The sequence below is a fragment of the Vombatus ursinus genome, unplaced genomic scaffold, assembly GCF_900497805.2.
Source record: "Vombatus ursinus unplaced genomic scaffold, bare-nosed wombat genome assembly UNPS02014781.1, whole genome shotgun sequence".
In the NCBI taxonomy this organism is placed as follows: Eukaryota; Metazoa; Chordata; class Mammalia; order Diprotodontia; family Vombatidae; genus Vombatus; species Vombatus ursinus.
Window position 1 is genome coordinate 18,298,484 of NW_020954559.1, and position 25,327 is coordinate 18,323,810.

The window sequence follows — 25,327 nt, forward strand, 5'->3', positions numbered from 1 at the left end:
ATTGTCAGTGGAAATTATTCCTCAAACAGTATAGATTTCAGCCTGCTTCTTTAAAAAAAAAACAATCTGTGAGGTAAAAATGGTTGTCTGCTCCATTATAAAAACAGGTTATGGGCTGTATTTGGCCTGTGGGCTTTAGTTTGCCAACTCCTGGTACACATGAAAAACCCATCCTGCCATTTCATCTTTTTTTTTTTTTTTTTTTTTTTTGGCAATTGGGGTTAAGTGATTTGCCCAGCTAGTGAGTGTCAAGTGTTTGGTCTGAGACCAGATTTGAGCTCAGGTCCTCCTGACTTCAGGGCCAGTGCTCTATGTACTGTTCCACCTAGCTGCCCCCATCTTTTAATATTATGCAGTTTTTGTCCACATGATCCTATATATAAGGGGTTCGCTCAGTGTTCTCTGAGTTTTTCCTTTATTTTTCTTGACATTGGAGAGATACCAGTGGAACATTTAGGATGTTTATCAGTGGTTATCACCTCATGATCAGCCTAATTTTTTTCTAGTCACATATTTCTTTGGTGATATACTTTATACCACTCCCTCATGTAATTCTCTATTGGCAGTTTTTATTCAAAATGTTCATTTCTCCACTGATCTTTGGAATATTGGCATTTTGTAGGAGGTGGCACTTTGACTGAATCTTAAAGGATTCTTGTAGGTGGTTGTGAAGATAAACTGCATTTCATGCATGAGGAACACCCTACGAAAAGATATGTTGATTTTTAAGGATCTTAAGTTTTTAGGGAGGATGCTCAGGATACTTATGTCTTTATTCTTCTCCATGCTTCACTATTGATTCTCCACTCAGACTTTGTCAATAATTAATAATAATAGTAATAATAATAATAAGAAGAAGAAATAATGAGTAATAGCTAGCATTTATATAGCACCTACCATGTAACAGGCACTGTGTTAAGCACTTTAAACATATTGTATCATTTTATCCTCACAACAACCTGACAGTGGGTGCTGTTATTATCCCTATTTACAGTTGAGGAAACTAAGTTAAACAGAAGTTAATTGACTTACACAAGGTCACACAGTTAGGAAATGTCTGAGGCTGGATTAGAACTCAGGCCTTCCTGACTCCTGGCCCAGCATTCTGTCCAATGTGACACCTAACTTTCCCAAAAACCTGTCCAACCCTGAAGCTCACTCCCGGCCTGAAATTTGTACATTGAAAAGAAATGCTTTATCCCTGTGGTCCCTCCATCTGATTGACCGTTTTCTCCCAGATCCTCCATTTTAAGGAGGAGGTCAAGGTTAACCATGTCTTCATTCTCTCCAAGCCAAACTACTAACTCTTCACCTAGATTTTGTCTTCAAAGCCCTAGAACCCCAGTCCTTTCTAACTTCCCTTTAGAATTTGTCTGCCTCTGTTAGAATGTAAGCTATTTCAGGGTAGGGAATGACTTTCTGCTTTGCATTCATATTACTAGTGCTTAGCACAGTGAATGTCTGGCACATAAAAACACTTAATAAATATTTGTTGACTGACAGACTGAGTAGCTGACTGATAAATTGGAGATGGAATGTTATAAACCTAGTCTAGTTTGGACAGAAGTGGGATGTGTGAAAAGGAATAATGTGCAACAAACCTGGAAAGCTAGGCTGGAATCAGTTTGTGAAAGGCTTAAAAATGCCAAGCTGGGGAGTTTTGTTTTGGAGATAACAGGGAGTCTCCAGAGTTTCTCAAGCAAGGGAGTTACATGGTTGGACTTATGTTTCAGGAATATCAATTTGACAGTTTTTGGGAGGACAAATTGGGGAAACAGGTGGACTAGCAAGTTATTGTAATAGTACAAACAAAAGGCAACAGCAGCAGGAAGTAAGGAAGTAGAGAGGACTCAAGATTTTATGGAGTCAGAATCAACTCAATTGGACAGTTGATTAAATATTAGGGCTGGAGGGTTGGTGAGGGGGAGGGAATAGTTGAGAAAGACTCAGACATCAATAGATATTTGGTGTGCTTTGGTAAACAAAGAACCTATGGAGTTCACTTTGTGATGCATAATTCAACATGATGGTCCAGATGTTGTCTTGCCAGTACAGTAGCATTTTACCTCCCTAATTCTAGATAACATGTCTCTCTTAATTCAGACCAAGATCACATCAGCTTTTTTTTTTGGCTGCCAAGTCATACTGATTCATATTAAAATTGCAGTGCATTAAAACCATCTAAAACTTTTGTTCAGGTGACCTATTATCTAGATATTCTTCCTTTATGTTGTACTTATGAAGCTGATTCTTTAAACTCAAGTGTAAGTCTTTACATTCTTTTATTCCTATTAAATTCATTTTTAATCAATTTGGTCTTACATAACATTTTATTGAGAAGATTTTTTTATTCTGTTTCTGTCATATACATTGACCATTTTTCTCAACTTTTTGTCATTTGCAAATTTATCAATATAGTGATTGGGAGAGAGTCTGTACCTACTGATTCATTGGTAGAGGGAATTCCCTTTATCAAAGAAGGTTGGCATTTTTCTGCAACTTGTAGCCTTAGAGGGTTTGACTAGAAAACTGAGAGGTTAAGTGACTTGTCCAGTGTTATATAATCAGAATGGGTCAGAGCTGAAACTTGAACCCAAGTATTCCTAGCTTTAAGGTCAGTGGAGAAATGACATAATACACAGAAGGACTTCTTCCTTTTTTAGACTCCCAGGAGTTAGTTGGTGAAGGTTATCTAATAAAAATAATAATAGAAACTGAATTAGAAGGCCATTTTAAATGGGGTTATTCAGTGAAGGGCCTCATTCAATCCCCAGCACCAAATTTGGACCTGAAATCAGGTGGTGCAGTGGCATATGCTGACGAGATAAGAGATGTGACTTTGTTAATGTGAACCTGACAGTGCATCATTGAACTTCAGGGGAATGAGAGGCAGGGCATACACAATAATAAAAATCTCTTTCATTCAGAATTCTTCCAAAAATGTACATTGGTGCTTTCTCATATTCATATGTATGGTATACTGGAATTGGGCTTAAAAGAAATGAGTGTGAGTCTTAGATTCCATAATTTACTAATGGTGTAAGGACCCCAATCCACTAACTCTCAGCTTCTCTATATGTAAATTGGGAATAATGATGTTTGCACTCTTTATTGCATAAGGTTGTTGTGAAGATCAAATGATATTTAAAGCTCTTAGTAAGGCATTCCATAATGTCATATTTGTGCTTAGTAGTAAGAGTGGTAATTATATTCTAAACATCAATCAACTAACAATGCTATACTCAGAGGTACAGGTTTACAGATTTAGATGCTCAGGCTGAATGCCGTGACTGAATTTCTTTCCTGGTCCAGCCACATTGAGGATAATTGTCAAGACTAGGCTTGATATTTTTTTAAATTAATAAATTTATTTATTTTTAGTTTTCAACATTTACGTCCACAAGATTTTGAGTTCCAAATTTTCACCCCATCTTGCCCTTTCCCCCACCCCAAGATGGCATGCATTCTGAATACCCCTTCCCCTAGTCTGCCTTCCCTTCTATTTCTTCCCCCTTTCTCTTATCCCCTTCCCCTTCTATTTTCCTGTAGGGAAGGATAGATTTCTGTAACTCATTTCCTGTATTTCTTATTTCCCAGTTGCATATGAAAACTCTTTTTTAAACATGTGTTTTTAAAACTTTGGGTTCCAAATTTTCTCCCTTCCTCCCTCCCCACCCACCGTCACTGAAAAGGTAAGCAACTCGATGTAGGCTATACATGTGCAGTTACGCAAAACACTTCCACAGTAGACATGCTGTGAAAAACTAACTCTATCTCCCTTAATTCTATCGCCCCCATTTATTCTATTCTTTCTTTTGACCCTGTCCTTCCTCAGAAGTATTTGCTTCTGATTACCCCCTTTCCCAATCTGCCCTCCTCTCTATCATCTCCCTACTCTCTTGTCCCCTTCCACTCCTATTTTCCTATAGGGTAAGACAGATTTCCATACCCAGTTGAGTGTGTATGTTATTCCCTCCTTAAGTCAAATCCTATGAGAATAAGATTCACTCATTCCCTCTCACCTTCCCCATTTCCCCTCCACTGTAAGAGCCTTTTCTTTTCTGTTTTTTTTTGTGAGATAATTTACCCCATTCTATCTCTCCTTTTCTCTATCTCCTTGTATAATCCTCTCTCACCCCTTAATTTTATTCTCCAGATATCACTCCTTCATCTTCAACTCACCCTGTGCCCTCTATCTACCTATCTATCTATCTATCTATCTATCTATCTATCTATCTATCTATCTATCTATCTATATCTATTTATATCTATATCTATATCTATACATATAATTTTTTCCCTCCAACTACCCTAATACTGACAAAGGTCTTGCGAGTTACAAATATCATCTTTCCATGCAGGAATGTAAACAGTTCAACCTTAATAAATCTCTTATGACTTCTCTTTCCTGTTCACCTCTTCATGTTCCACTTGAGTCTTGTATTGGAAAGTCAAATTTTCTATTCAGCTCTGGTCTTTTCATCAAGAATTCTTGAAAGTCCTCTATTTCACTGAATGATGATTTTTTCCCTGAAGAATTATACTCAGTTTTTCTGGGTACGTGATTCTTGGTTGTAATCCTATCTCCTTTGCCCTCCAGAATATTATATTCCATGCCTTGCGGTGCCTTAATGTAGAAGCTGCTAAATCTTGTGTTATCCTGATTGTGTTTCCACAATACTTGAATTGTTTCTTTCTGGCTGTTTGTAATATTTTCTCCTTGACCTGGGAACTCTGGAATTTGGCTACAATATTCCTAGGAGTTTTCCTTTGGGGATCTCTTTCAGGAGGAGATTGGTGGATTCTTTCAATTTCTATTTTGCCCTCTGGTTCTAAAATATCAGGGCAGTTTTCCTGGATAATTTCTTGAAAGATGATGTCTAGGCTCTTTTTTTGATCATGGCTTTCAGATAGTCCAATAATTTTAAAATTCTCTCTCCTGGATCTATTTTCCAGGTCAGTTGTTTTTCCAATGAGATATTTCACATTGTTTTCTAATTTTTCATTCTTTTGGATTTGTTTTACAGTGCCTTGATTTCTCATAAAGTCACTAGCTTCCAATTGCTCTATTTTAATTTTTGAGCAAGTATTATCTTCAGTAAGCTTTTGGACTTCCTTTTCCATTTGTCCAATTTTGCTTTTTAGGGCATTCTTCTCTTCATTGGCTTTTTGGCCCTCTTTTGCCATTTGGGTTAGGTTATTGTTTAAGGTGTTATTTTCTTCAGTATTTTTTTGGATCTCCTTTAGCAAGCTGATAACTTGCTTTTCATGATTTTCTTGCATCACTCTCATTTCTCTTCCCAGTTTTTCCTCTACTTCTCTTACTTGCTTCTCAAAATCCCTTTTGAGCTCTTCCAAGGCCTGGGACTGATTCATATTTTTCTTGGAGGCTTTGGATGTAGGAGCTTTGACTTTGTTGTCTTCTTCTGGTTGTATGTTTTGATCTTTGTCACCAAAGTAAGATAATATAGTCTGATTCTTTTTGCACTGCTTGCTCATGATCCCAACCAATTACTTGAGTTTTAAACTCAAGTTTAAAAGTTGTTTTCAGAGATACTTTTAGGACCTGAAAATTTTCAGTTCTTCCAAGGTGCTATGATAAGGGGTGAGGTGTTTCCTCTCTACCACCGCAACAAGCTCCAAGCCAGCACTCCTAGCCCCAGGACCGCCCCTCAGAACTGTGACCCAGATCCAAGCATGGGCAAAGCAAGAGATTCCTGCCTCAGCCCTACCAAAGAGATCCTTGCAATCCCCCTTCGATCAGCCACTTGATTCCCCTTCAGACTGTGGGCGGGAAGCTCAGGAGGCAGCCGCTGCCCTGGGGGTGGCTGAGACCTAGCTTCTTCTCTCACTGCAGTCACAAACTTTTCCCACTGACCTTCTAAGTTGTCTTTGGTGTTTGTGGGTTGAGAAGTCTGGAAGCCATCACAGCTGCCTGCGATTCAGTCCTCTGAGGCCTGCTCCAGGGTTGCTGCGGCCTGCGCACCCAAGCTACACTGTGCTTCTCTCCCCGCCCAGCGTGATATACCTTTCTGATCAGCCATCCAGGTTGTTTTGGGCTGGAAATTTGTTTTATTCTGTTTTTTTGTGGGTTCTGCTGCCTTAGAAATTGTTTAGAGCCATTTTTTATAGGTATTTGGTGGGGTTTGAGGGAAAGCTCAAGCAAGTCACTGCTTTCCCTCCGCCATCTTGGCTCCACCCCCTAGGCTTTATATTTTAAGGAAGACACCAACAAATTAGTGTCTCCAGGAGATGGTAAAACACATGGTGAATGTTAAAGAAAATCTTATTAAATGAAGATTTCACAGAATCTCAGTTTGTGATGGAAGCTCAATGGTTATCTAATTGATCTCCATTGTGAACAGGAAACCCTACAAATTCTTCAACAATGTCCCTGACAAGTAGTCATCTAAATTCTACTTGAAGGTCAAAGGTGATAGGCAATTCAGTACCTCTCAAAGCAGATTTTCAATAGCTTTAATAGTTAGGAAGTATATTCTTAAAATGAATCAAATCTATCATCCTGCAATTTATGCCAATTAATCCTAGTTAGTCTTATGGGGCCAAACATAACAAGTCTAATGTCTCTTTGACATGATAGCCCTTTAAATACTTGAAGCTAATGCTATCATGTTTAACTTTTCTTCATATAAAAAAATATCATTTCTTTTATTTGGTCTCCATGTGTCATGATTCCAATTTCTCTTACAATTTCTGTTTCCCTTCCTCTAAACATGCTCTATTTAGTCACTGTCCTCCCTGAAATGTAAGTTCCAGAAGTATATATAAGGTGTGGGATAACAGGACTGTTTCCTTTATTCTGGTAACTATACCTCTACTAACATAGGATAAAATCTAGCTAGATCCAAGTAGGGCTGTTTTTTTTCCTCTTATCATACTGTTTACTTTTACTCATATTAACTTTGTAATCCAGTGTCACATCCACATGTCTTTTGGCAAATTACCAATAGTCAACTTCTCTCACTGTATGCTTTTGTAGTTTCTGAACCCAAGTGTAAGATTTTACAATTATCCTACACATTTTTACATTATATTAAATTGTATCTTTTTATATTTATTCTATTATTCTAACCTATCAAAATATTTTTGGTGGGGTTTTGACTTATTCATCTAATACATTAGTTGCACCTTTCCCAATTTTGTTTCATTCATTGATTTTTATAACAATGACTTTTATGTTTGAATCTAGGTCATTGATTAAAAATGTCATCTATAGCATAAAGCCAAGAACAGAAGCCTGGGGTAATATGCTGCAGATTTCACTCCAGATTGTCATTTCTTCATTGACCATTATTCTTTGGATCTGGCCATCCAAAAATTTAAAATCATTTTAACTATACTATTTTCAAGGCTACACATCCATCTTAATCACAATTATATCATTAGAGATTTGTAAAGTGACTTGATGCAATTCATGTTTACTATATCTAACTCTGATCTACTAGAATAATAGAATTATAGGATCTCATAATTGAGAAGGATCTCAGAAGCAATATAGCAAAGAATCAATATGAATGCTTTCTTTGATAATTACAAAAAATACATCCTTGTTGAAAACCCCTACTGATTTCTTCCAGGCCTAAATCTTATGATCACTACTTTACTTTCTAAGAGCTTAAAAAAACTTATTGTATTAGTTTGTAAGGTCGATAAGCTCAAGGACTGTGGGCTTTGAGTACCTTCTCTAAATTTTCTAACTCCTGTGATGCCTAGAACCATATTCTGCATATGGTAAGCACTCAATATATGTGTTGTATTTATAGTACATTTTAGAATTTTGCCAGTAATAATAAAAAAAGATCATTCACTGACACAGTTTGAGGAATCTAGACTATTTCGTTTTTTGGAAATTGAGATAATATAAGCCCATCTCCAGTTCTTTAGTTTCTCATTTGTATTTCACATTTTTTTCAAAATTGCCAACAATGATTTAGCAATCATATTTGCCATTTCCATGAAGGGAATTTGTTACTTCCTGAGATATCCAATTTCCCTTGGAGACAGCTACAATTTTAGGAGGTTGCTCCTTACATGGAGCTTACATCCGAATATTTGCCATTTGCTAATAATTCCACTTCTTATTAAGAGAGGGTAACATTCTGGAGAAATATGTGAATTGAAATTACTGTTGAAGTGGTGTCATGAAAGTTGCCCATTCCACTGGCCGAGGATAATGGGTTTAATCCTCCTTTAACTAGATGACTTTTAGTGAGGTAGTTTTTATATTCCCTCTGAGACTTCTCTTCTCCAAACTAAATACTCTTAATCCCTACAAATGACTCTCATGATTTTGAAATCCTTCACCATCTTGGTTGGTTTACTTTCAACACTCTGTACCTTGTCAATGTCCTTTCTAAAATAGTAACTATGGATTTAACATAAATTCCATCTGTCTCACCTGAATAGAATATGACAGCATTACCATGTCCTTATTCTAGACACTATGTCTCTCATAATTCAGGCTAAAATCATATTAGCTTTTTTGGTTGCCAAATAATATAGAGTAACATTGAACTCATGTGGCATTAAAACAGTGATATCATTTTTAGGTGAATTGCTATCTAGATATTCCTCCTCCATCTTGTACTTGTGAAGCTAATTTTCTTTTAACTCAAGTGTAAGACTTTACATTTATTCTTATTAAATTCCATTTCATTAGATTAAGCCCCACATTCTAGCTTGTTGTTGTCAATTTGGATTCTGAATCTGTCATCAAACATTAGCTGTTTTCCCCAACTTTGTATGATCTGCAAATTTATCATTATAGTCACAGGGCCTGGGATTAGATGTGTGGTTTGACTAATATAGGGAATCTCCTTTTCTAAAGAAGATTGATATATCTGCACCTGAGAGTCTTAGAAAGGTACTTTGAGCACTGAGAGGTTAAATGATTTGTCCAAAATCCCATAGTCAGTATGTTTCAGATCTGGACCTTTAACCCAGGTCTTTCTAGCTTGATGCCAGTTCTCTATCCTCTATACCAGGTTTAGTGTGCCATGCCCTGTGATCACAAGCATGCCTACAAGATGTACTAGGTCTGCCATTTTCATCTCCCCCCTCCCAAGTGGTATCAAATTAAAATAGGAACAGGGGCCACTAAACTGTACTTAAGGATCCCTGTGGGCCATGTATTGATTAAATTTAAAAATGTATTATCTATGTTTTGTTGTGTTTTTATTTATTTTGCTAAATATTTTCCAATTACATTTTAGCTTGGTTCTGACCACCTAGGGGTCATGTGTTTGATACCTCTGCTCTAGGCATATCCATACCTGTGGATATGGTATCATGGAAAGAGCATTATATTTATAGTTAGAGGATTCAGGCTCAAATCCTAGTACTTCTACTCACAAAAATGTGTGATTTTGTCAAGCCATCTTAAAATAAAAAAAAAAACCTCTTTGGACTTAAAGTCCCTCATTTTCCAAATGAAGCTGTACTTAATAATCTCTAATATTCTTTCCAACTCTTAATTTTATGATCATCACTTTTCTTACAAATGTTTTAAAAAAACCCTTTAATATAAAGTAGTTTTAACATCCTTGAACCCAAGAGCTATGTCTTCTCAATCTTTGCAGCTTTTCTAGTGCCTCGAACAGTGTTCTGCCTGCAGAACTTCAAATGTCTATTGTATTTATTGTACATTTTAGAATTTTGTCATTAATCAAAATCAAGGTTGATCACTGACTTATAGTTTTAGGAACACACCCAGATCACATTTTTGGGAAATTGGGACAATAATAGCCCATCTCTAGTCCTTCAGCACCTCATTGGTTTTCTACAGTTTATCAAAGATCACTGACAGTATCACGCTTGCCATTTCTTTTGGTATTCTGTTATGTAACTAATCTAGGTCTGACACCTTGACTCTTCTACAGATTTCTTACTATTTGCTCCCTTATCTTGGGCTTCAACTCTTTCTCAGCCATTTTAGTTCTTTCCTCAGCAATACTAAATTATTAAAGGAATGAAGAATTTTTAGTAAAGTTGAATATAGATGTATAAGGGAACCTAATATTGTCTTGATATATTTGCAAGTTGGTAGCATAGAAGAGAGATTAGACATTCTGTATAACCCCAGAAGTTAGAGCTACAGTCACTAAGTAGAAGCTATAGGTGAGGGGAGATATTGGCCCCATTGGTAAAAATTCTTTTAAGTAATTAGAGTTGTTCCCAAATGGAATGGGCTGATTTGGGAATGGTTCTTTATTACTGAAATAGAGCAAACAAGAATCTGCAAAGAGTACTGCGAACAGGATCCCTGCAAGATGTGGGAAATTGGGCTACATGAGTACTCACAGGAAGCAAGAATAGGTAGTCAGTCTGTGGGAAATTAGCCTTCTTATAATAAGTCCTAAGACTGTCAATGAATTAAAGCATAGTATGGCATCACTTCACTCCAGGAATTCACCCTTCGCTGTACTATGCAGCATTTTTATCAATGATTTGGATGAAGTCAAATGACACCAAGTTTATCAAATTTGTATAGTGGACACATAGTGATCCTTGAGGCCACGAAGACCAAGGTTCAAGTTCCAATTCTGACACATAATTTCATGCTCCCAACATATTCATCAATTTACTGACACTAGTGTCCTTGCTGTTCCCCAAACAAGACACTCCATCTTTCTGCTATTGTCATTTTCACTGGTTGTCTCCTATGCCTGGACTGTTTTCCTCCCTTATCTCTGCCTCCTGACTTCTCTGGCTTCCTTCATATCTCAGCTAAAATCTATCTTCTACATGAAGCCATTCCCAATCCCCCTTTAATTATATTATCTTACCTCTGTCAATTGTTTCCAATTTATCCTATATACAATTTATTTGTACACATTTACTTGCATGTTGTATCCCCATTAGATCATAAACTTCTCAAGGGCAAGAGCCATTTTTAAGCCTTCCTTTGTGTCCCTAATGCTTAGCACAGTGCCTGGAATATAGTAGGCTCTTAATAAATATTTACTGAATGACAAACTGAGTGACATACTTTCTGATGAATAATTTAACTTCTCAGTGCTGTGGGCAACTATCTAAGACTATTACGAGAAGATGCTGACCTGCATTGCTACCAGTGGTAGTTTTCTCATCTGGGTGTTTCCTTTACCAATATAATCATAGATCTGGTCCCCATCTCTTATCCTATTTACAGATGTTATGTTGGGAGGGATAACTAACACAATGGATGACAGGGTCAGGATGCAAAATGATCTTAACATGTCAGAACTATGGGCTGAATTGTAAGCTGTGTCTAATAAAATGAAGATTAATAAGGGTAAAAATGTATCCTTTACTTGGGTTGATAAATCATCAGTACAACCATAGGAAGGGAGTGGTGTGAGTATGCAACGAAATAGTTCCTTTGAAAAAGACTTGGGGGTCTTGAGGACATTTAGTAGACTACAAACTCAATTGAGTCAAAAAGTAGGAAGGGCTGACTTGGGAGTAAGTATGTGTCCTCCACTGAAAACCAATAAATTAAGGCTGGGTAACCACTCATTGGGGAATATTGTAGAGCAGTGGTGTCAAAATCAAATAGAAACTTGCCTAAATCTTAAGCAAGGATTTGTGTGGGCTCCATATTGACTTAGAAAATGGCACATTGCTATTATCTATGTTCTATTGTATTTTTATTTATTTTGTTAAATATTTCCCAATAACATTTTAAACTGATTTTGCCAAACTTGAGAGTAGTGAGAGATGCAATGGAGTCAATAGCCATGTATTTGACACCTCTATATTATGGAACATATCTTTGCTAAAGTATAGTTGGGCTAGATGATACCTGAAGTCTCCTCAAACTTTTAAGTTTTATGATTCTGTGAATTATTTCCAGTTCTAAAGTTCTATTACCCTGAATATATGGTACCCAGGATATTATCTTGAAATTGGATTGAAGAAAAAAAAACCAACCTCCCAGATATGAACTTATTTGTATGTGTTTATGTGTATGTTTCCATATACATGCATCATATACACTTCCATATAAAGTGAATCACGGAAAATAATTTCAGCTAAACAAACTTAAACAAAGGTTTTGTTTCATTAAGGCTCTACAGAAGAAATTGTTTGTCCTTCATTCTTAAAGAGGACCATGACATCAGGAAGGTGATGTCCTGACTTACAAGTGAATTGGATTTAAGTTGGGGAGGGCTGTGCAAAGTCACCAGCCTCACTTTCTCCTCTGGAGCTATCTGGGTCCAGTGGCCAGATATAGATCAGGACAATTGGAGATGGCCCTGGTACAGAAGAAATAACAATAGGAAGAAAACTTGATGACCACATCAATTTTACATTGGCTAAGTTTTACTGTAGTCAGACTCTATTCTTTAATTTCAGCAATCAGAAAGGGGAACAAAAAGGTGTGTGGGGGAGAAATTCATTCATTGTGCCTATTCCAACTCTATGAATAAACATAACAGAGCTTGAGTACTATTGTTTTCCCTGATTTCAGCTCAGAAGGCCTCAAAATGTTCTCTCCTGTCCTTGTGTCACTGCTTGTGTCTACGCCTATGGCAATTTGCTTTGTGGCCAACTGTAAGATCTCCATAAGGAGAAAGTCTAATCTTTGTGAAATAGGTCATCCATGATCTCTCTGTCTTCAAATTAGTTGCAAAAGGCTTATTGATATCAATCAATATATTTCTCTCCAGGATCTTTATTGCTGTGTTTTAATAATCTTTCTCCCCACCCCATAAGCTACCAAGGCCAAGTTTGGACAGTTTAAAATGTTTCATGTCTCACTACTTCAACCCTGACTCACTTTTATTACCCTCTCCAGGGGCCTTAGGAATCATGTGCTGTCTTTTAAGAGGAACCACAGAAATGTATGTTGTAAATAATCTAAATTAAACTTGGCTTTAAAATACTGGAAAACCTCTTACTGATTTACAGGTCTCCATACTTTGTTCTTCTAATATACCTTCTCAGAGGTGTGTGTGTGTGTGTGTGTGTGTGTGTGTGTGTATGTGTGCTATTTCCAGAAAATCTGAACAGTGGCTAGTGAAAACAAGGCAACCCAAAATAAAATTTCCTAGTCTATCTGCACCTCTGGGGTCTTTTGTGCTAGTCTTGTTTCCTTACATAAATCTATTGAATTTAAATTTGCTGGCCGTAAGACATTACAGGCAGTGGCTTAACTCAGAATTTTTGTACCTGGACCCACAGGTGGTAAGATCTCTCTCACATGGAGGGGGGAGAATAGAGGCAGAGAGCTTATCTCACTGGCATGAGAGGTATTGAGGAATTCAACCCTACAGGTAATTTCTGATCCAATTTGACAAACATTTATTAAGTAACATTTTAAAGTGCAATATTTAAGGTACTGGGACTACAAAAGCAAAACGATTAAGTCCCCTGCCTTCAAGGTGCTTATACTCAAATGAGGGATACAATATTTAAACATATAAATAAATACATTCTAACTTATGGAGGGAGAAAGCACTAACAAACAGAGGGATGAAGAAAACTATCCTATAGGAGACAGAGCATGTCAAACTATGAAGGAAAGTGGGGATTTTAAGAGATAAAGCTGAGGATGCAGAACATTTCATGTATGAGGGACAGCTTATGAAATTTTTTCTTTCTGAGCTCAACTATAGATATAACTTGTTTTATTATGATTTGCTTTATTGTGCTTTATAGACACTGCATTTTTTTTTACAAATTGAAGATTAGTGGCAACCCTGCACTGAGTAAGTCAAACAGCACCATTTCCCCAACTGCATGTCTTCACATAGTGTCTCTGTCACATTTTGATAATTCTCACATTATTTCAAACTTTTTCATTATTATTATATCAGTTATTGTGGTCTGTGATGAGTGATCTTTGATGTTACTATTGTAATTGTTTTGGGGTGCCACAAATTATGGCCATATGAAACTCAAACTTAATTAATAAATGTTGTCTATGTCCTGACTGTTCTACTAACTAGGCATCCCCGCTCTCCTCTGGCCTCCCTATTCCTCAAGACACAACAATATTGAAATTAGGACAATTAATAACCCATCAATGGTCTTCAAGTGTTTGAGCCAAAGGAAGAGTCATCCCATGAGGCAAAGTTAATTTTTGCCTTATTTTAAGAAATTGCCACAGCCACCCAAACCGTCACCAACCACCACCCTGATCAACCAGCAGCCATCAGCATCAAAGCAAAGACCTCCACCAGCAAAAAGATTACAACTTCTTAAAAACTCAGATGATGGTTATTTTTTTTTAGCAATAAAGTATTTTTAAATTAAGATACATATACTTTTTAGACATAATACTATTGTACACTTAATAGCTTGTATAATGTGAACATAACTTTTATATGTACTGGGAAACCAAAAATTTTGTGACACTTGCTTTATCACAATATTTGCTTCATTGTGGTGGTCTGGAACTTTTTCAGGTATGTCCTTAAAGTCCCACCTTCTGCAAGAAGTCTTTCCTCATTCTCTTTTATGCTAGTCCTCTCCTTCTGAGATTACGTCTGATTTATCAATTGTATAGAATTGTGTTATTATATTAATTATATTATATTTTATTATATAATATAACAGTATCATAATACATAATAAAACTATATTGTATTATATAATATTATTTAATCATATAATACATTATTGTTAGATTATCTTGTGTTGTTATGCCATGTCATATTATATTAAATATCTTGTTTGTAAATAGCTGTTTGCGTGTTGTCTCTCTCATTAGATCGTGAACTTCTTGAAAGCAGGGACTTTTTTGTCTTTCTTTGTCTCCTCGGTACTTAGTATTGTGACTAGAACACAAAAGTCACTTAATAAATTCTTGTTGACTTGAAAAATATCTGTGTTTAAATATACTACAAGCTCAGTATGATTTAGCAATGTGACATAATATCTAAAAAGCTAATTTTGTTTGTCTGGTATCTAGAATGTGCAAAGAGTAGTTCTTCCTTGGTTAGACAACACAGTATGCTCATTTCTAAGCACTTTGTTTTATAAAGGAGCTTGACAAGTGCAGCACATTAGGTGAAGGTGACCAGAAAGGTGAGGAAAATGGAGTGTGCATATGATGACTGGTTGGAGGAATTGAAAACACTGGAGGGAACATAAAAGCTGTCTCCAAATACTTCAAAGGCTGTAATATAGAAGAATTATTATATTTTCTGTTTTTGTCTAGTAATAATGGTGGAATGGGTAATAATGATATAATTGTGATAATTGTTAGAGGGGGCAAAGGGGTATAGTTTAAGTGGCAAAAGTATACTCAAGTGGGAAAAAAATTTGGAACAATTCAAGCCCCTCAATATTAGAAGGCTTTGAGGTTGAAAAGTAGACATTTTGGACTTCTAAGGTCCTTCCAATTCTGAGATCTTAGAATTCCTATTGTTCATCCATAATGCTCTGCAATACTGACCAGGGTTGGGTACCTGATTAGGTCAAATCTTTTGAATGCCAGCTGGACATCTTGGGAATTCAGTACCCTCCTTACCTTCTTAGACTAGGATAAGGTGAAACAAACATCAGGGTTGGTGCAGGCTAGAAACAGTAGGGATAAGGAATAGTAAGTTGGGAGCAATGGCAGCAGAGATGGGTAGAGCAGGGCAAAGACAGAGGCATTTCAAATATGGTTAATATTTACTGAGATTCCCCTGGGATGGCTACTTTTATCACACAGTACAGACAGACAGAATGACCGCAAAACAGAATTGAAGAAGTCTTAGCTGGGAGTGGACTTTCTCCCTTTAGTTTTGAAGCCAAGTAGCTGAGGGGTGTCTTCCTTCTCCTCCCTTCCTCCTACTGATCATCTTGTTCAGAGATTTATTTATGGTAATCTTCCACTGCTGTAATATTTGGTCATTAAGTTTAATTCCTGGTTGTGTCCACACCATGTTGCCTACACTCATACCATCATCCTTATTCTCTTTCCCTGGGAACCTTGGACTTTGCCTCTGTGATGCTGGACTCAGATAGGTGAACTTTCACTTCATCTTGCCCAACTTCCAACTCATGTAAACCTTTCTAGTTCTAGTTTTATGTATTGCCTTCCAATATTAGAATATAAGTTCCTTGTGAGCAAGAATTATGTTTCTTGCTTGTAGTTGTATCCTCCATAATTAATGAATGCTTCTGTTCTTTCTCTCTCTCTTTCTCTGTCTCTCTCTCTTCTTCTTCTTCTTCTTCTTCCTCTTCTCTACCATTTTGTTGAGTATTATCTTAAATGTTATCAGGTGTAGGGTAGTCTTGGAGGTGGGGTGGGAAATAAAGTTTTATTTTTCTCTCTAGGGCTTTAAAGTTCTGACCTGGGAGGTTAAAACTATATTTTAGTTTTATGAATGATCCCGAACAGAACCCTAAAACTTGAACATAGGGCTCACTTAGATTTTCCCTAAGAAAATGACCCAACTGACTCAGTGTCATGCAGTGATTCTCCCCCAGTGCTGTTTCAGTGCATTCTTTCTCACTCTCATTTCCACATATTCCACTGCATAGATTGAAGAAATAGCAAAAAGCATACCTCTCAAAGAGTATGGTCATATGGTAAATTTCCCAACCCTGATGGACCTTGCTTTTTTCATTCAAGAGTTCATTATTAATACCCTACTTCTCACACCCACCCAACAGTATCATTTTAAAACCAAGGGTTGAGAGATCTGAGTGTCCACAATACAGTTCAAAAAGTAATGGGAAGGATTTAGGATAGGAATGGGGAAGACCTTTTCAGACAGAAAAACTACTTAAGTACGCTACAATGAATTGTTTGGACAATGGCCTTCACCAGGAGCTTAAGCACAAGAAGGAAAGATTTGGCAGTTAGCTGTCTTAGATTTAGGTAGAGACTTTCTTCAAAGAAAGGAGGCAAAACTATGTGACCCCTTGAATTTCTAGATACTGTTGTACATTACTAAAGCTCCACGTATAGGGTTTATTTTCTTTCTTTCTTTTTTTTGTTTTTTGTTAGGCAATGGGGTTAAGTAACCTGCCCAGGATCACACAGCTAGTAAGTGTTATTTGAACTCAGATCCTTCAAATTCCAAGGCCAGAGCTCTATCCACTGTTCCACCTAGCTCCCCCAACAGGGCTTATTTTCTATGACCTTTCTTTCTTCTTCTTCTTCTTTTTTTTTTTTTAGCATTTTGAATACATCATCATGTTTTCACCCAAGAATTACATATAATGCAGCAGTTTCACTGAACATGTGTACTGACTTCATTAATGGGTTAATTTTATTTAATTTCTGTTGCATAGTTTTCATAAAGCACCATTTACCCTACTTGCTAATAAAATACATTTCTATTTGATTCAAGAGGCGGCCAAAAATAAGGCAAACCTAGACAATGATATCCTCAATTATATTGGAACAATTTAATACAGTATTATTGCATTGAAAACATATACATCTATTATGTTTAATCTACTTAATATTAAGCATAATTTTACATGATATTTTTGACAGACAAAAAATATATATTTTAGAACCACCATATGCATAGGCCTGGCTAATAGCAGACTTACAATAAATTGGTTTTTAATTGCACATTATACCAAAGCAAATCAGCTTGAAGACTGGAAGGGAAAATGACCATTTATACTTAAAATATTAACTCAGTTCACTGCATAAAAACAATAACGAAAATCCAACAACCATCATAATAGTTTCATTCCTTTCAAGTTTGCATTCAGTTCAGTCACATAAGATTATCTTATCTATACATATACCAAATATTTTGTTGGATTTAGACAATATATTGAATAGTTTACTTGGGCTAATCCTTAACATCTCAGTTAACCAAAAAAAAGCTTGATGTTATGTATCAACTCTTGAAACATCTAGAAACATGGAAGCATGTCATTCCTAGTCATTTAAAAACACATGAAAATAAAGTATGTAGTCATGATAGGAATGCTTTACTCGCAAGTAGTGGGCCTAACTCTCCAACACTTTAAATTCCAGAGCAAATGCAGATCTGCTTTAAAAGAAGGAGTTCCCTTACCTAAGGGTTCCCAATACAATAAAATCACAGGTCCAGAACTTACTGTAACCTTACCATAGATGCAGATAATTTCTTAATTTATGAAATGTGTGCTCTAACAAATTTCTATTCAGATCATACAATCATAGATTTGAAGTTGGAAGGGACCCAGAAACCTGATTTTTTTTTGTAAGGTGACTATTTCCCTAACAATTTCCATTATAAATTATGTTCCCATGGGAAAAATACTCCTCCCTATCCCAAATGGAAATTATATTGTAGTGAAAGGTTTTAGATGAATATTTCTGTGACATTTTGGCAATTATAGTATACCTGCTTTTCTACCCAGTAGTTCAACTTTTCTTTTGTAAACTTCCAGCACTTTGTTGTTTTGGGTTCTTCCCTCCTCTTTCTCAGAATCCTTCTCCTGGACCAGCAGAATTTCATTCATGTTTGGAGATTCTTTGACTTTATAGCCTCAGCTTCTGAGCATTTTTCTCTCCTCTACACCTAACACAGTTCTTGTCTTATCAAATACTTGGATTGAATTTTCATTGTATGTGAGTATTTCCAGTGGCCAGTGGGGAATGAGTTATCCACTTCATAAGAATTGCCAAACAATTGAACACACCATAAATTCCAGGCTGAGGATCTGGAAATTCATGTGATAATAAAGTGATTAACTTTGCTATTCTGTTTACTCTGAAAGTTCCATTCTGTGCATAAAACTTGCTTCAAAAGAAATTTATCTATGTTTCATTCAGTGCTTTAAGAAAATTACAAAGGAAATCCAGAAACTGATTCTTTTTTTCAGGAATATGGATGTTTATATTCTATATTGAAAGCTAAATCAATTTGGGTACTGTCTGTATAGGGCCAACACTCAATTATGGGGAGAATAAAATTTTAGGCCAGAATGATTCAGCTTTTCTATCTGCTAATTGCTCAGTTCCCAACCTTAATTTTACACAGACAACTCCTGTTACTACTGAAATGTTGTTGATGGACAAAGAATTTTAAGATTCTGAAATGAATGCATACAATTATACATATATACTAATATGTACATACATATTTTTCAAACTCCAGAAAAGGAGCAAAAATAACATAATGAGCAACCTCATGAAAGTTATAATAACACCAAATGTTAAAATTGATGGCTTCTTCCTTTTGGCAGCAGGATTTATTTCCACTTTTCTGATTCTCTACTTTCATCTTGGCTTTTCTATTCACTGGATTCTCTACTGTTGTGATTATCCACTCAATTTGGAGAATGAGTTTAGGAGTGAGTAAATGTCACAATGTGCCATGCGCCATTAGCCCAAATTCAGGGATAGGTAGTTTTTAGTCTTCTAGTTTTCCTATTATTAAGATGATTGCCAGGGAGATGAAATGCTGGTAGGAAACATTTAGTAGAATACACAATGATTTAATAATTTGCTTTTTAGTAAGCTTAGCCTGAGCTGTGCTGGTAACAACATTTACGTTCATCTGCCTTGATATTTCCTTCCAATATCAACTTCAAAAGTGAAGCTAGAAACTGTTCTTTTTTTCATGATGGCAAAATTATATTTACTTCAGGCAAAACATAAATCTGTATTGTTCTCCTTAGCCCCTTTTGCTGAATTTTTTAGCTCAAGTTATTGCTTCCAAGTTTTCTAATAATTTTGTTCTGCTTCTAGATATACTCTGTAAATATATATTGGTAGTGGGCATACTCAGAGAACCAAGGAGTTCCTCTCTGATGGCAGATTTTGTTTGGCTAAAACCTTGACCATCAGAAAACACCCACTTGAAGATATTCATAAATTTACATCTGGAGACTGGGCTCAGAATATTAGGTTAGCAGCCATTCTTATGAAAATCCCTAACTGAAGAAACAAAAACTATGTTACACAGCTGATAGACTTTCGGCCTTCTATTTCAGATAGACATTATAGGATTTTTTGAAACTTCACTTCAAAAACAATTTAGTAGCTAATTCAGTACACTTTTTAGAAGGATGACATTATGCTGTTAACAGTGTAAAAGAATCACTACTTATTTTTCTAGATGGGTCATCTCCTCACAAGACTTTGATTGAGATCATCAATTTTCCTAAAGCTGCTGCTGTAATTAATTGTAAACATCTACTCCCCCCGCCACATACAGGGGAGCCCCAGTAAAATGCATACATTTTGAAAAATGATCTATAAACCCCCTGCTGCTGTCTCCTTTCAATAGGAGATGACCCCATTCCTGGATGTTTATAAAATTATCTAGAAATGTTATTAAAACAATAATGAAAGTGACAAACATAATCACTAATTTCATAGAAGGCTGCCCACCCATCCCTCTTGATGTGGCGTGGATTGGTGCAGTGATGTTTAACTCTGGTTGCAAAACATCCTGAAGTCTTACTTATGCTTAATCTTTTCCCTTAAAGGCTGCGTATCATCCTCTGTTGGCTATATGATTGTAATACCCTCTCTGGTGAAACAGTATTTCATTTCCCTGGAGTCATTGCAAGTTATCTTCTGTACTGGAGCCTTCTGGGCTTGAAGCGATGTCAAGGAGGGCCTCTTTGTTTGTAAAAGTTGAGCTGAGAGTCAAACTCTGCCTAGGCCTCACAGGTGCAAGCTCATCTAATTTAATATTTTCATTTTTGACCAGAATTGTCTTGTCCATATTCTCTTCACTGTGCCTGGCAACTACAGCATCAAGGAAGTCTAACTTGGGAGGCAGAGATCCACTTTCAAATAGGTATTTGGCAACATAAGAGACAGAGATATTGGTCAAAAAGGAGATGAACATAGCAAATGTTTTAAATGGGAATCTCTGGTGATAAATGCCATCTTCATCACGGTAATGACCAGGATATAAGATCAATGGTTGAAGGTAAAGATATGGCTCTCCTCCAGTTATTCTGAATATAAGACCAAGCACATATCCCATCATGGCACCGTATGTGTTGGTTCCCTTGATAAAAAGCACACACAAGAGTTGAGGAAAGATGATTATGTAAACTAGGTCAGAACTGAGATACCAGAGTCCATAAACAGATTTGGCTAATAGTGCCATTGCGGTAGCTGCTGCTCCAAAAAGAAACACAGTAATTCTCATAACCCAGACGATTTCCCTATCGGATGCCTAAAAGAAAAATTCACAGTATTAATGGATTGACTCATTTCAATTAAACAAAAATTCCATCTTCTTTTCTTCTTTTATTTTTCAAATTTTGTGGCGTTTTTTGTGGTTCGGATAGCTTTATACAAAAATAAAGTTAAACGACAAGCCCATGTCCAATGTACTAGTGATCTCCTAGTAGAGGGTCATTTAAAAGATTCTATATGTCTTCTATTGTGAAGAGATGGAAGAATACAGTTATGAGCTCATGTCCCTTCTATTAAAAAGGATGAGAAAGGAGGTGAATAGCTTATCTGAAAGAATGGAGGAATGACTTAAATGTTCTTCCTTATAGCTAATATAATAAGGAAAGATTTATTTCACTTTGTATACTTCTTGGATACACTTTGTACATTTATTTAATTTAGTAGAGTGCATGAACCCTGGCTTTAGGACTCCCTAAAAGCAATATGGCCAAGGGTAGGAGTTGCATTTGGAGGGTATGTTTTCTGATGTCTCCATGCCCTTCAATAGGGATAATCTAGCACTCCACTATGCAATCAAAGGGAGCAGCTAAGCAGCACAGTGGATAGAGCACTAGGCCTGGAGTCAGAAAGACTTATCTTCCTGAATTTATTTTTGTTTATGTATTTTTTTTTTTTTTGGTGAGGCAATCCAGGTTAAGTGACTTGCCCAAGGTCACACAGCTAGTACGTGTCAAGTGTTTGGTCTGAGGCCAGATTTGAACTCAGGTCCTCCTGACTTCAGGGCCGGTGTTCTATCTACTGCACCACCTAGCTGCCCCTATTTCCTGAATTTAAATCTGGCCTTAGACACTTACTAGCTGTGTGACCCTGGGCAAGTCACTTTGTTTGCCTCAGTTCTTCATCTATAAAATGAGCTAGAGAAGGAAATGGCAAGGCACTCCAATATCTTTGCCAAGAAAACCCTAGATGGCGTCATGAAGAGTTGGATGTGACTGAAACAACTGAACAACTCAAATGCTATGAAGTGGGGTTAGCCTGTGCTTTTTGTTTCAGTGGCTATGGGAGAAAAATCTTGGTAAGGTGGTAAAGTAGAAAGAGCACTGAACTTGGAGTCAGCAGAGATCTGTATTCAAATTCTCCCTTTAACACTTTATGCTCTTATGACTATGAGTAAATTTTAGAATTACAGGTTTAAAAGTAGAAGGGGTTTTAGAAGCTATTGAGTCCAAGTCCCTTATTTTACAGATGAGATAAATGACATATGGAGAATTTAATTGATGTGCTAAATATTATATTGCTAGTGAGTGCATTAATTGTAATGTGAACCCATCTTCCTGACCTAAGTCTAGTGTTCTATCTATAGCCCTGGTGTCCTTATTTGCGGTATGAGTACAATAATACTGTAGCACCTATACTGAGGATCAAGTGAAATGATATATGTAGGGCATTTTGCAAAGCACTGCATACATGTCAGCTGTTATTGACAGGAATGTGTATTATCAGCCAGGTCAATTTTGTCAGAAGAGACTTAAAGTACCTTACATTTCCAGATTATATTTTATATTACTCCCCTGTATGTATTTTATGATTCAACTAAACTGGTTAACTTAACTTAATCAAGTCCAGTTCTTCTCTGAATTCTATATAATAATAGCTAGCATTTATATAGGATATTAATGTTTGCATTTATAAAATACTTTACTATCTCATTTGATCCATACAACAACTCTGGGAAGTAGATGATATTTTACAAATACAACTACAAATAAAATTACAAATTTTACATCCCTATTTTACAAATTCAAAAACTGAGGCAGGCAGAGGCTAAGTTACTTTCACAGCGTAACACAGATAATAAGTGCTTGAGGTAGAATTCAAACTCTGATCTTCCTGACTTTAGGTCCAGTGCTCAATTCACTATGCCATCTAGCTGTCTCTATGTTCCACTTCCAGTATCAGAGATTTTGCACAGGATGTGCCTCATGACTGAAGTATACTCCCTCCTCACTTCTGTCTCTTAGAATACTTAGTTTCTTTCAAGGCTTTGGCAGGTGTCATCTCCTACATGAGATCCTTCCTGATAATCTCACCTGCATATTGGATGATTTTGCTCTGTCTTCAAATGTATTATTTATCTGTTATCCATTCCATAAGCTACTTAAGAACAGGGGTTTGTTGTTCATTTTATCTTTGTATCCCTAGTGCCTAACGTAGTGCCTCACACAAGTTGCAATAAATCTTTATTGCTGAATACTAGTTTATTGAATTGAGATGAATTGTTGAATGTAACTTCAGGCCTCACTGACTAAGGCACTTGGTCACTTTGGCTAATGAGATACTGCTAAGCAGCTTTGTAGATATAAAGTGAAAATCAAGCTAAAAGAATATTTATACCCAGATCCTGCTGTACAGGGGAATGAGCTTATATCTATTCAACTGATTTGTCTCTATTAGTACTAATACTAATAATTACACACATTATGGTTTGCATTTAAATAATGATTCAACTTCAATAGGATAATGTCCCAATTTATGTTATGCCTTTAAATGAAATGGGAATCACACATTTCTCCTTAGGGAAAAGAGAGACAGAATGATTATTTTTAAGTTAGTACTTACATTTTGTCTGAATGATAGTTGATAGATATTTCGAGCAAACATCGAACTTGCTGATAGGATTGAAGAATCTGCAGATGACATGACTGCAGCTGATACTGCACCAAGGCCAAAGAAAGAAATATATACTGGACAGAGATACTGTAGAACAATGGGTAAAATCATATCTGCTTCTTGCCTTTCTATGGGTTCTGGAAGACCATATGTAGTCTTATTCCAGTCTGTTGGATTAAAATTTGTAAAGTCAGATACACTATTCATTTAAATCATGAGCATATAGAACTGGAAAACAACAGAAACTGAAAACATCAAAAACTGAAAACATCAGAGAGGATTCTTCCCCCACACCCTCACCAAATGCCTTCACTTTATAAATAAGGAAACTAATTCCCAGTAAGATCAAGTGATTTACCCAAGGTCTTATGGACAATAAAAGAGACAGAGCTGGGATTCAAATACAGACCTTTAGTTCTGGGTTTCACACTTTCAGGAAGGACATTGATAAGCTGAAGAATATGCAGGGGAGGTTCACTATTAGGGTGAAAGATCTCAACTTCATGTCATATGAAGATTGGTTAAAGAAAGGTGTATTTAACTCAGAGAAGAGGAGATTTGGGAGAAAGGCAAGGGACATGATTGCTGGCTTCAGTATTTGAAAGATTAGGACATGAAAGAGGGATTAGACTAGTTCTGTTTGGGTACAGGGGTCAGGCAATCTAGGAGAAATGGGTGGAATTTGAAAAGGAGCAATTTTAAGCTTAATATAAGGAAATGACAATTATAATTATCCAAAAACCAAAACAGACGGCCTTGAGAAGGAGTGAGTTCTCCTTCACTGAACATCTTTAAGCAAAGCCCAAATGACCACTTGTACAGTATGTTATAGAGTAAATTCTTTTCATGGTATGGTTTGGACTAGATGGGCCTTCCAACACTTAATTTCAATGATTCTCTGAGACTATATATTCCCAGTGACAAGTCAAATAGAAATAAGTGTCTCAATGCTTTTTGGGTAAATACTGAGAGAATTTAACATGCATTCCTCGTTAAAAAAGGAATAAAACAATTAAGTTTTTTTAAAAGCTGCTACTTTGTGAAGGTTATTTAGTCTGTGTCTTAGATTATTATTTTTCTACTTTTCCATAAGAATGAACTGGGATTTTGGAGACTGCGGTAATGAGGGGTTGCTTGGGTGCCTGTGCTTGGAGTCCAATTTCTCCCTGGCCTCAGAGACACTATCCCTGTCAGTTTCCCTCCAGCCCAAAGACCCTATCTCTGGCAATAACTCCTGAGTGGGCCCAGTGAGGCAAACTATCTCTCCCCATTACAAGAACAAGTAGACCTCTGTAGAATTTCCCTTGTATGAGCTGGACTATCTTGTACCAGCTGTACTATCAAGTACTGATGCCTACAATTATGTATACAATCCAGAGGTCAAACTATAGACGTCACCTCCTAAAACTATTTTGTTACAGACATAACAGACCAAAAGTATACCCTTATGAGCCCTCTCTTCCCCCACCCCTGTTTCCAGTAGTAAATGACGTAGTTGTATGTTATCACCTAATTAGCATACTTGGCACATAATTCACTCCTTTTCCTATATAAGCTTTAGCATCATTTCTGTTAGGTTGCAATTCCTTAAGGACCTCTGCCCGC

The 25,327-nt window shown here is 36.5% G+C and overlaps 1 protein-coding gene across 1 annotated transcript in view; it reads right to left on the reverse strand.

The window, feature by feature from the left end:
* Positions 1 to 20,459: 20,459 nt before the first annotated feature.
* The window catches only part of LOC114046100 (high affinity choline transporter 1), a 38,345-nt gene continuing 33,477 nt past the window's right edge, over positions 20,460 to 25,327 (reverse strand). The window contains exons 7-8 of the mRNA XM_027866353.1: positions 23,672 to 23,889; positions 20,460 to 21,089 (exon numbers count right to left, since the gene is read on the reverse strand). Of these exons, the coding sequence (XP_027722154.1) occupies positions 20,460 to 21,089; positions 23,672 to 23,889 (848 nt within the window). The remainder of the gene's footprint in view (positions 21,090 to 23,671; positions 23,890 to 25,327) is intronic.